This window comes from Lepidochelys olivacea (genome assembly GCF_965140295.1).
Source record: "Lepidochelys olivacea isolate rLepOli2 genome assembly, chromosome: 2".
Lineage (NCBI taxonomy): Eukaryota > Metazoa > Chordata > Testudines > Cheloniidae > Lepidochelys > Lepidochelys olivacea.
The window spans coordinates 234,416,681-234,429,727 of NC_140412.1; the positions used below are offsets into that span (position 1 = coordinate 234,416,681).

Consider the following 13,047-nt stretch of genomic DNA (forward strand, 5'->3'; position numbering starts at 1 on the left):
CCATTACAGATAATGCTTCATGCAGGTGACTCTGGCTTTCCTCTGATACCCACATTTGGTGCAGAGTGTGCCAAGTTTGGAGGCTACCCTATGGCTTCTTCCATGGGGGAGCAGTTCCCCTCTGGGACCGTGAGAGATCATTGCGAGAGAACCTTCACAAAGATTTCCTCCAATAGAGCTCCTTCCTGTATGTGTGCTTTCTTGCTGGCCATTGATGTTTTTGTGAATGGGTCTACTCACATGAGTAAGTGCTACTGATTACTCAAGATGAGTAAATGTTGCAGAATTGGGCCTTTTAATTCATAATTAATGCACATGTCTGGAAAGGCAAAAAAATCCTCCCCCAGAAAACCTGCGTCAACTGGTAAATGTGTAACTGAGACACTGAAAAACAATTCACTTATCAAATTTCATTCTAGTGGGCTGGGATTTATGGAAGAAATCTGTTTTGATGTTAATACTTTTACACATTTCTTTTAAAAATAAATCTGTTCCTTTGGCAGGCACAACCCATGAATTTTGGTATCAGAATGAATTATTAAAAGAAAAACAATGATTTCAAATATTAGAAATTGCATGTTTTCAACAATAATTAAAGATGGACTTGAATCAGCCCCTCCACCCCATGTGATCCAAACTTCTACCTGCCTTGAACTTTGGGATAGTTTGGAATCAAGTCTGAACTTTTGGCACAGGCCCATTTCTACTAGTGAAAATCTTATTCACTGTGAGCCTAATTCTGCCATCCTCACTCATCCTTCCTTAGAAGTAGAATATTCCGCAAGTAGTCCCACTGGAATGAATGGGATTACTTGCTGGGCAATTTGATATTCAATAAGAATAAGTACAGCGGAATCAGGTTCTATGAGTTTAGTGGTTTCTTAATTTCTGGAATCTGGTTCTGTACTCTCACCTTCAGCTTGAGTGAGAATTTAAGTTATAATACATTTTCTTGCAGTGGAGCTTGCACTGATGAGGGTTGTTGCTCTTAATTATGAAGTTAGACATCCAGTTGGAATTAAGAATCAGTTTTATTTCACTGACTGAAATGGCCTCAAAGCCAACAGACTAAGGAACAATTCTTGCCATCCTTTCTCATGGCTAGATCATGCCCTTCCGAATAAAGGCTCTGGGTGGCTAGGAGTTGGGTAGAAAACTGAGGGTGGAATTTGAGAATTTGAAAAATGGAATTTGAGAGGCAGTGTAGTCCAGTGGATAGAGAACTGGATAAGGAATTGGGAGATCTGCTGCCGACCTGCTGGGTGACCTGTGCAAGCCACTTTACCGCTTTGTGCCTCTGTCATGTCTATTCAGACTATAAGCTCTTCAAGACAGGGGCTGTGTCTTATCTGTTTCTACAGGGTCAAGTGTGATTGGGTGTGGGGCTTGATGTCAGTTGAGACTTCTAGGCACTACTGTAGTACAAATATTAAACATTTCCAGCTCTCTATTGGTAGGGTGGTTTTTCTAGAGAGGGCTGAGTGCATGGCCATAAAAGGATAGTGAGGACATAGAGTGCAGAGAAAGGAGGATGTACACAGGAAGCTTGAATGGTTTACTCAAAGCCACATAGGAAGCTCATAGCAGACCTGAGATAGAGTCAAGATCTCCTGAGTTCCAGTCCACTATCTTAACAACAAGACCATCCTCCTTTCTTTTCTTTTTGAGTTTCAGGTGTTCTCCCCCAAGCAGTAGAAAGAACCAAACAAAGGCTGCTGTCTGTGGCAGACTACTCTTTGTTTGGCTACAGAGTCTTGGAAAGAAAAACCTGGAACCTGTAGCTACCCTGAAGGCTTTTCCCTGGTAAAGTTAGGCAGCAGCCAACACTTGCCTGCTGAAATGAGGCAAATCAGGCTTTTGCACAACACCACCACTTGAAATGTGTGAGTTAAAGGTGATTCAGTTTATAAAGGCTATAAGGTTTCTTTGAAACAAAAATGATGAATTAGAAACTGTGGATAGAAAGGGGAGTCATTCCCTGTCCAAGGTCAGTCACTGTGAGGTTATGTAAGGGAGAATATTTGCCTACTGTTCTTAGTTACTTCATCTCTGAATAGCTAATAGGATCTCTTCAAAGACAAATCTAGACTGTTGGTATATGTAGCATACTTTGTTGTTATTCTTTACTTTCTACATTGCTGCATGCAAACAAAAGTTAGAGAATTCGTGAATAAAGTTTTCCTGCCTCTGTAACAAGAGAGGTATCTACAGCAAGTCCAAAAAGCAACCCCCTATCAAAGCTCTATAGTAGGGCACTGCTACTTCCAGTTCTCTGTCTGCTCCTTCTGTTTCTACATAGGAATTAATTCAGCTATCCCCGAAATGGGCGGTAGTGGTGAAATGAAGAGCTCCCTATTCTTATTTGGCTGTGTGCCAAAACATTCTGCCCCTCCCCCCCATCCAGTAATTTTTTTCTTGTTCAGTTCCACATACTTGGGTCTAGTGGTGGCAGTCCTCTGTAAGATGTCTTCCTTTCCATCTCTGGTCATCTGTATTTGTGGGGCAAGGAGATAATGTTCTTCAGGCTACTTCCTTTCTATGGCTGAGTTCTATTTTGGAGCTCAGTCAGGAAAAGGTGATATGGGTCTTTTATACTTGTTCCCTCAGTAATCATCTAGGGAAGAACCTTCCCCATCCCAATGAACCAAACGGCAGCAATTCGAAGTAGATTGAATCTTCTCTGTGAAGGATTTGGTTTTGCTTCTGTTCTATTCAGGTTCTTATGTTGAGCCCATCATCATGGTATCTGAGTACCTTCCAGAAGAAAGAAGACTAGTATCTGTTGTGTGCTATGTGTTGCTTAGCAGGAAAGTAAGGGTGAAAAAGAAAGTTTTGCATTTTCACCAGAATGTGATGAGCATTGTTGATTGACATTCATGTTAGCAATGTTTGTGCCAAAAATGACCTGATGCACTTGCTTTGAAGAGGTAAGTAGATTGTGTAGTCACCAAAGCCTCCTGAGCATGCTGTGGGATCGTTCCTAAGTGGGCACTAGTAATGTTGTAATAAAAAGGGAGAATGTGCAGAAAAGCAATGGAGGATGTACTGGGATTAACAGACATGGGCAATGTGAGTTGTGTTGGAATAGGAATAGTAACCTTTCTTCTCTTAAAGGCAGAGACTTGTTAAACTGTGTAGTATTTTATGTTATACAAAAAACATTTTTAATCTTAAAGAGGGTGTCTGTGTCCATATACATTCTATGATAGGTTCCCCTAGCAGGTAAGCACAAATATGTGTTTTGTTGTTTGTTGGACAGGACCTAGCTAAAACTGCAGCAGAACTGATACTATAATTCTAGTACATGGTCTCTTTCTACTTCTCTCTGCTGTGCTGGGGCAATGTCCGATCCCAGTTGCTCTGATATTGTAGCTAAACTTTTTTTTTAAACTATTTTTTCCCTTCCCCTTTTGGCAGCTATTGGTTTCAATGTGGGAAGGGAGGGAATGGAAATTGGCTTGTGTGGAGGTATGTATCTGGTGTACAAACCTGGATGGGGAGGGGCAGGAGTGGTGGTGACAACTTGTTCCCTCATGTACAGAATCCCTGATTCCTTCACATGCTTATGCTTGTGAGTGGTTCCATTGAATTGCATGAGACTACACCTGTGTAAAGTTACTCATGTGCATAAGTGTTCACAAAATCAGGGTCCTAGATTGTCTGGGAAGCAGTAGCCAGCTGGAATATATAGACCTTGTATTAGAGGGCTAGCAGGGCCTTGACACTAATAGTGAGAGAGCTATTACCATGGTCTTACAGGGAGAATAGCCACAAGCCTTTTTGTTTTTTAAATTAATGTAAAAGTTCTTACTTATGTTTAAAAAGCAAACCAAACTTAAAGTATCCTTACTGTTGGGCTGTATAGCCTAATATGTGTGTCCATATATTTGTAAAATGAGGAGGTAGTTGGGAGTTTCTTATGTCTAAATGTTGCACTGCTGTTCTAATTTTATGCTTTTCTTTTTAAAGTTAATGTTACAATTATTTTGATTCAAATTCTACAGATTCCCATGGGGTGCTGGTTGGAACATTTTTGGGAGATACAGGGTGTGGACTTTGCTGTAGATGAGGATGAGGGGGGAAATCAAGAGACTGTTGGAGTTGCTGCTAAGTACTGGCATGTTAAGGGAAGGAGCATGTATAATGGGTCATTTGATTTCAGTGGGGCTGCTTGCATGAGTAAGGATTGCTTGAGTGAATAACGGTTGCAGAATTGGTGTCCAAGGAGCAGTTCTGTCCAAGGAGTCTGCTCCCATTGAAGTCACTGGAAAAACTCCCATCGACTTCAGTGGGAACAAGGTTGAGTCCACCCTCCAAAAGGAAAGTCTTCCTTTGTGGCAGGCTGATCTGCCCTTTGCAGACCGAGCTGTCATCACCAAAAGCTGTGGAAAAGGAGGTAGATGCCTTTGCTCTTTTTACAGCCAAGATTGAGGTTAAAACTTGCACTTCAGAGGAGAATTTACAACCTCTAAGTAACCAAATTGAAACATATATATGGAGAGTATAAAACTATTTAACGAGTGCTAGTCAGAGAAATGCTCTGGCACACAATAAATGAGAAATCATAGGATGTGGGGGGACTTTTTTTGAGGAGTGGATTTTTAAGAGGGGTCTCAGATCACTGATAGGATCTAGACCAGGAGAATCAAGCTCATTGTGCAGAAGGGTCCAGCTTTTGCTTTTAACCATGGCCTGTGGGTATAGTATAGCTTTAGAACTATATACTGTCCTTAGTGAATCTCCCACTGTTGTCAATACAAGGTTTACATGAAGATCAAGAATACAATATGGCTGCTTTGAGTTCAAACAACAACAAAACTTTTATTCAATACCTTTTGTCTCATTGATATATCACTCTGGGAAAATATGTTCTCCTCTATGACCACCACTATTACTACTCTGTTTCTCAACCTTTCCCATCCTTCTCCTTTCTTCCCATTTCATATTTCCTCCCCCCTCCATTCAATGGTCTTCACACTAAATCCCTTCCCTATTGCATCATCTAACATGATCATCAGTGAAATATTTGTAAGGCTAATATTCAAAGTGGTGTCACTAGGGGTATATTTACACTTCGAGATGGGGGTAGGATTCCCATCTCGAGGAGACATACATGTGCTAGTCTCATTGAGCTAGTGATCTAAAAATAGAGTGTAGCTATGGCAGTGTGAGCACTGGAAGAAGCTGGCTGCCCCAGAACATGCCCATCCAAGACCCTTTGCCTGTACTTGGGATGGCTAGCCCATCCTGCCACTGCCGTGCTATACACTCTTTTTAGCGTGCTACCTCAATGAGAGTTGCGTGAGTAGGTCTCCTTGAGCTGGGAATCACACCCCCACCTCAAAGTGTAGACAGACCCTGTAATTCAGCTTTAATACTCAAATTAAATTAATAGCCAGCAGGAGAGTTCCCCCATCAGCGCAGTTGTTTCAGGCTCAGGCTGTCTGCATTGTCTCAAAGACAAATCTGCATCATACCGTCTTGAGGGTGTTAATCTCTGTGTTTTCACAATCATAAGGGCTAGAAGTATATTTCTGAGAAATGAAAGCTTAAATTTTGCAGAATCTGGATATGTCATGAAGGCCACAAATGTCACCTAGTGTGGATCTGGCACTTGGACCCCTCAGACCTAGACTGCTTCAGTCTCTGTTGCATTCAAAGTTTGATCCACTCAAAATGTTAAAAAGGTTTGTTGACTCTCAAGCCCACCCACAGATGTTCATAGAAATACAGGTTTGGATAAGGCTTGGAAACAAAAAATGTAGAATGATTATTTCCTTCTGCTCTGTTGGCAACTTAGATCATTTTATAAATTGACCTGAAAAAGAGGGATCTGTGCTTTCTGCTATGACAAGGGAAGTTGAGTGGCACAAGTTTAACATACATTAAAAGCAGAAAATCCATCATAGTTAGTGTAAAAGTAACACTGCTCTTGTCTACTGAATTCTATGTAGTATGGAGATGCAGAGAGTGTCTGATCGCTCTGTGCTCAACCGGATCTTCAGTGGGCATTGTGCATTGTGTCAGGAATGGAGGATTGAGCATGTGTCTGAGCCATAAGGGGGACAAGGGCATAGCTGGTAGATCTTTAAACGTTGTGGGTGAAAAAAATCTGTGTCTGGCAAAGCAGACCTGCTACTCTTCCCATAATCTGCTATAGGAGCTGTAGCCTCTGTCCAGATGTCCTGGCCTGTTGGGGCCAGGATGACTTCATGTAGAGCAAAGCCCAAATAAAAAGATTTTGCTTGATTTCTCAAGATTTGCCCCCAAATACTCACCTGCTTAGGTATATTGTTGTATACCAGATGGACTATCAGGAGAGGAGTGGAAAGATGGTTTTCTGATTATTGTGCTGAACTGGAAATGAGACTTGCTTCCTCACATGTATAATGGGGATAACAGTACTTCCCTACTACGTAGGAAGTTCTGGTGATAGATAAGTATCTGAGAACTTTACAGACATTAATTCAAGTGCCGGGAGGAGAGGAGGGGCAAATCAGTACCTAGATATAATACATCGCCCACCCATGTGTTGCAAATACATCTTTACTTGCAGGAAAACAGATGGGAATGTTAGACATTAGCAGGGACAGGCAAATATTTGATTAATTTTCAGTGGAACATTTGTGAATTTACCACAAGTTTCTGCTACTTGTAAAAGTCTATTTAATTTGTTTTTATGAAAAAAAGTCTGTTTAGATAAATCTTTGCTTATTGTGTTGTTTCTTTCTTCTTCTTCCGAATGCAACTCAGGTGTAATGTCTTTGCTGAGGCCTCTTCTGTTGGACGTGGTCCCAACTATTCAACAGACTGCTGCTTTGGCTCTTGGGAGACTTGCCAATTATAATGATGACCTGGCAGAGGCGGTTGTTAAGGGAGACATTCTTCCACAGCTTGTATATTCACTGGCTGAACAGAATGTAAGGAATTTTTATTGTGAAAAAAAATTCAGTGAAAAAAACATAATGAACTGTCTTGACTCTTAGTGCAGTAATACATGTACTGAAGTTACGTATAGCATGTACATTGGTCTCCTGGTAGGTCAAAATATACTGTAGTCATAATTGTAACTCAATGAGACGTTTAAAAATTCTTATTTTGCATTATCTGTAATATATTCATGGAAGCTTTATTTTTCTGAAGTGTTAATGAAAGGATTTGTAGAAGGCTAATTTTTTTTAAATAATCAGAAATGCTGTACTGATAATTGGTTAGAATTTGTCTTTAATTCTGAATGCTTATAAAATGCACATAAATTGAACTGCAGTTATCCTGTAGTTAACATCTCCAAACATGAACATTTGGAAACTTTTATAGCATAAGGAATATAAAATCTAATTATTGGCACAGACACAGTACAATACATTAAAAGGATTTAATCTGCTTGTTTGTCAAATAAAATGTCATATGATATAGCACAAATATATCTGACATGCTCTTCCCCACTTTTCCTACAGTATTTGGATGGATTCCAATTTTAGGATCCTAACTTAGGTTAACAGCAATGTTTTCGTGCTTAGTTCCTAGTGATTGGAAAATACAGAAATTTGAGAGTTAAAATATGGCTACAATTCCAATTTATTTAACTGCATTTAGATTGTAGTTTTGTTGTTTTAGATTTAGAAGAATTAAAAATATCAATGCTTATCACTGAAATGAAATTACATAGCTTTTCATCTTTTGAGAATTCAGAAGTTATCACTAATCAAGTAATATTTTCATTGTTGCATATCTGATTAATACTTCTACAGTCATAATAAAATTACATATTATTATTGAAGGAAATCACCCATTCATTCTAAAATATGTGTATATAGTATGGAAGCAAAGTAGGACTTAGACAAAGTTATAAATAATTTGGTTATTTAACTGTATTTTAAAGAGAGAAAATTATGGTCTTTGTTGTTTGTTTGATGTTACACCATTTATTTGATAGCAGAAACTATACAAAGTTAACATAGATGCTTTGACTTATCTTTTCCATTTTAGTGTCTATACTGTCAATGCATCCAGGAGGCAGCTGTGATTCAAAATCACTTGGGGCATCAGCAAGATTAGTGTGAGGTCACAGAAGGCCTACCGTGCTTTAGTGACTGAGGGCAAGTGAAGGAAACTAATTATCCAGTTCATACAGAGTTTAGCAAGACATGCAAGTAATTTGTTAGTTCCTATGGGCAATTCCCTATGCATTCCTTTTCCATTCATTTTATGCATCAGTATAAAAAAGGATCAGATCCTGTGAGCACTCCATACGTGGAACTTCCATTGACTTGTACATGTGCAGGAATTACAGGATCAAACATCAGATCAGTGTTTTGTCATATAAACTGAGTGAAAATAAAAAAGGTTTTATAGCACATTCTAAATGCTTTTTGTGAATGTGTTTTATTTCAAGAACAACATATTGTGAATAAGAATAAACCCTAAAAAGTGTCTTTTCCCCACAGTATAACAGGAATAATGCACATGCACATACAGGAGGGTGTATAATGGGGCAGATCCTCAGCTGGTGTAAACTGGCATAGCTCCATTTAGCTATGCCAGTTTACACCAGCTGGGATCTGCCCTATCATGGATATATTATTCCTATTAAATTATGCTTTGGGCAGAGAAACACATTTTTTAGGGTTATTATTCTTATTCAAAATATCTTTGTCATTAAAAGCAACCTATTTTTCAATTTCAGAACCAGGTTCTTCTGCCACTGAAGTCCTGGGGAGTTCTGCCATTTTAATTTCATTGGGATCAGGCCCTTAGGCTAACATCTGTCAATTTGCACACTAACTACATGAAGACTAGATTTTGTCTGGCCCATTTTTATAGGTGTAGCACGGTTCACTTAGGGGCCAGCAGGCCTAGTAGGTTGGCCACAGCTCATTAATTTCCAAAGTCCTGAGGGAGGGGTCCTTGTCAGGCAGTCTGGGGGCATGTTAGCCAAGTTACAGTCTGTCCTTTTCTGGGTTGCCCTCAGTTGGGCTAGGGGAAGACGGAAGGGTAGGGAGAGCTGGGCCCTCCTTCTCAACTGGATCCTGGACCAGGGACCAAAGGGAGGATGGGGGTGCTATGCTTCCATCCCCACTAACTGATACCCCAGATCAGCCTTCCGTGGGCCACTTCCTATCTTCACAGTGCTCTCTTCAGTTTGGAACATGGTCACAGCCCTCTGCTTCCCTCCTCACAGAAGGTTGTTCAAGCAGTCTCAGTGATTCAGGTAGTCAGCTGGGGCTTCCAAATTGCGGTGTCCAATGATTTCCCCCTTGTCAGGTAGAAGGGGAAAGAAAAAGCGGTCAGGACCCTGGCTGTCCATTGAGGTCTTACCCACGGTCCAGGTTCTTCTCCTAACTGGCTTCCTTCTTATAGACAGCCTTTCCTTCACTCTCCCCCCAGCTTGATTCCCAGAGTCCCATTTTAAGCAGGTCCTCCATTTGGAGCATATTCTGCAGCTGCTGAGGGGCGGAGCCTTCTTGGCTTGGTCTTGCTCCTTTAGTCTTAGTGAGGGGTCTGTAAACCCCATCACAATAGGCATGTAGGAGGTGTTGGCCCTCAGATGCTTCACAATCACCTGTGTACTCCCCACACAAAGCCAAGGCACAATCTTGGTAACTGCTCAGAGAAAGGACAAGGACTGCTCCCTAGGGAGCGTTACCTAGGGAGGTGGTAGAATCTCCTTCCTTAGAAGTTTTTAAGGTCAGGCTTGACAAAGCCCTGGCTGGGATGATTTAATTGGGGATTGGTCCTGCTTTGAGCAGGGGGTTGAACTAGATGACCTTCTGGGTTCCTTCCAACCCCGATATTCTATGATTCTATGATTGATTCTAGTGCCCACAGGGGCACAAGGAACCCAAAGGGGGTAGGGAAGAGAGGTGGCCAGGTGCACAAAGGGGAGCATGCTATGCTGTCCTAAGAGAGTTAGAGAGGAAGGGTGATCCAGTGTTTAGGGTACTAGCTTGGGACTTGAGAGACGTTGAGCAGATCATTTAGGGCCAGCATTTTAATGGTATGTAGGTACTTAATGATGTACATAGGCAGCCAGTGGAATTTATAACAGCACATAAAGCAGGCTAGTGCCTAATTCTCATAGACTTCATTGAAACTTAGGCATCCAACTCACTTAGGAATTTTTGAAAATCTTATTAGGCATCTATCTGCATCATTAGGTGCCTAAATACTCTTGAAAATCTGTCCATTAGTCTGTGTGTTCCCCATCTGTAAAATGGAAGTAATATTATTGGGCTTGTGAGGATAAATACATTCTACAGTATTGGAGGCCATATAAATACCTTAGATAGAATCTGTCCTGGAGCTTGCCCTGTGCTGGGGGCAGATAGGTGCATAACATACACAGTCTGGTCCAACAGATCAGATTTATTGTATTTGCATAGCTTTTGTGAGTTGTGAGCATTCATTTATGCAGATATATGTATCTTTCCTGTTACCTTTTTGTCACACCTCCTCAACCCTCCCATTTTGTCTGTCTGTTTATCTATTGCATATTGTCAGCATCTTAGATTGTGAACTGACTATGGCAGGGTCTGTATGTGTTAATTGTCTGTTCAGTGTCTTGTACAATGGAGCCTTCATCCCTAATTTGGGTACTTATGTGCTACTGCAATAGGAATTAATAAATAGTAATAGTAAAATACTTATTTTAATATTTGTTCTGATCTTTTTGATTTTTGAAGTAAATGATGTCAGTAAAAATGTATGTTTTGTTTTGTTTCCAATTTGTGTAGCGTTTCTACAAGAAAGCAGCTGCATTTGTGTTAAGAGCGGTTGGTAAACATTCTCCTCAGCTAGCCCAAGCAATAGTTGATTGTGGAGCACTGGATACACTTGTGATTTGCTTGGAAGATTTTGACCCTGGAGTAAAGGAAGCTGCAGCCTGGGCACTTGGGTATATTGCCAGACATAATGCAGGTAATAGGTTTTGTGTGTGCTATCTTTCACCGTACTATTGTTTGTTTAAAAGAGATTACACATTGTGATAAGTTGATTTATTCTAATTTATAACTCAGAAAATGATTTCTCCCCAACATTAAATCTTACATTTGAAACTGAATTCTACTCTATTTTACCAATCCACCAAGTTTCAGATCTTGTGTAACACCTGTATATTTGGCAGATCTTAATGCCTGGCAACATGAGAGAGGCATTCCCCCATGAAATGCCCTTTGGCTTAGGAGGAGATGCATTGGGATGAGGACCAGCAAACCACAGATTCTGACTTCACCCCTTTTACTGAGTGGTTTTAATATTTCTGTGCACTTCATAGCCCTTATTACTGAACAAGGACTCCTAATCCCTCCAGCATTTATTCCCTTACTTAACAAATAGCATAACTGAGAGGTTGTACAACATCACTTCTGGGAAAACTCGGAATAGAACTGATGTCACCTAACATCACAGAACCAAATCTCATCTGCTTGGCTGCACTGCCTTTCAGAACAAATGTGCCAAATCTATTGGCTTGACTATACTATCTGTAATCATTGCTCTTAACCTCTAGACCACACTCTTCTCCCAGAGACAGGAACAGATCCCAGGAATCTGGTACCCAACAGTCTACTACTCTCTCACATATAGTTGTGTAACATTACTTTTAATGTGTATATCATGTTCCTATTTAAGGGCTGATCCAGGGTAATAGCTTACTTCTACCAGCTGTTCCTTTAGTTCAAGTGGTAGAGGGTTGTGCTGTGGAGTTAAGGGTTGTGAGGTCAAACTCCCCTGACCACTTGTATTTGGGGGGGAAATAGCTGGTGTTTATTTGGATGAAAGAGCTTAGTGTGTTAACCCTGGAATAATTGTAGCTGTTGAAATGATTTTATATTCTGAAATATTGTATTTAGTATGAATTTTGTTGTTTTTATGTGAGTGTGCACTTGATTATAGATTGTGGGAGATCTTGCTTATATGTCCAGAGAGTAGGAGACCTTGCTTGTGTAAGCTCCCAAAAGGTCAGCACTTGACTTAATAAAGTCATCTTTCCAGAACTTCTGTCCATGTAGACCAAGCTCCTACCTCTTCCTGATGGAACAGCTCAACTTCTGACTTTTGACAACAACTTCTGACAACAAATCCGGCTTTTTCGTTTCTGTCCAGCCCTCTTCCCATCCCAGTTTCCTTTAGTGAATCACAGTGCTAGCTCTTCCAGTCCGACACTGCTACTTTGAACATTTTGATACTACCTTGTGAGATGATTTGGGCCATAGGTGTAACTGTCTCATTACAAAGGGTCAAGCATGGTCCACAAGCTAGAGAGAGAAATCTAGGAAGAAAGGTGGGAAAGAAAACACTTTAATTTCTGATGCACACATATAAAAAGATCCAAGTGTAATTGATAGGAAATAGCTTCTGCTGGTTCTGATTCCCAACATCACCCCCAAACTTCAGAGTAACAGCCGTGTTAGTCTGTATTCGCAAAAAGAAAAGGAGTACTTGTGGCACCTTAGAGACTAACCAATTTATTAGAGCATAAGCTTTCGTGAGCTACAGCTCACTTCATCAGATGCATCTGACTTCAATTGACTTCATTGGACTTTGAATTAGTCTCTTAATGACTGCTGCTCCCTGTTCACTTTCCATTTCTGGTGAACAACAAAACTCATGACTTGATCTCAGCTTCATTTAGGTACAACTCCATCCTCTCCATTGACTTTCCATTGTCTGTAATCTTGGTGTCATTGACTCTGAGGTTTCCTTATCCCTTCACATTTCCCATGTCTGCAAATCTTCCTGTTGGCCTCTCTACAGTGTTGCCATGTATGTCAGTGCCTTGACTCTACCTTGCTGGAATCCTCCTTTCATTTTTGGTTATCTTGACGAAAGCAATTCCTTTTCACAGACCTCTCCTGTTGCCCAGCATAATGCTTCCTGCTTTCTCTTGTGGACAGAGAAGAACTGCCACATCATCCATGTGACCAGACAATTCCCCTTGTTCCCCATTTCAGGTTCCAGTTCAAAACTACCCTTCTTGTTTCCTAAAATCTTTCAAGGACCAGCACCAGACTGCCTCAGGAACCTCTCCTCTCTCTGCTTCTCCTCCCT

General features: G+C 40.7%; 1 protein-coding gene across 1 annotated transcript in view; it reads left to right on the plus strand.

The window, feature by feature from the left end:
- SPAG6 (sperm associated antigen 6) overlaps nucleotides 1–13,047 on the plus strand; it is a 40,476-nt gene that overhangs the window by 5,744 nt on the left and 21,685 nt on the right. Inside the window, exons 3-4 of the mRNA XM_084620287.1 lie at nucleotides 6,754–6,920; nucleotides 10,734–10,917. Coding sequence (XP_084476413.1) covers nucleotides 6,754–6,920; nucleotides 10,734–10,917 — 351 coding nt within the window. The remainder of the gene's footprint in view (nucleotides 1–6,753; nucleotides 6,921–10,733; nucleotides 10,918–13,047) is intronic.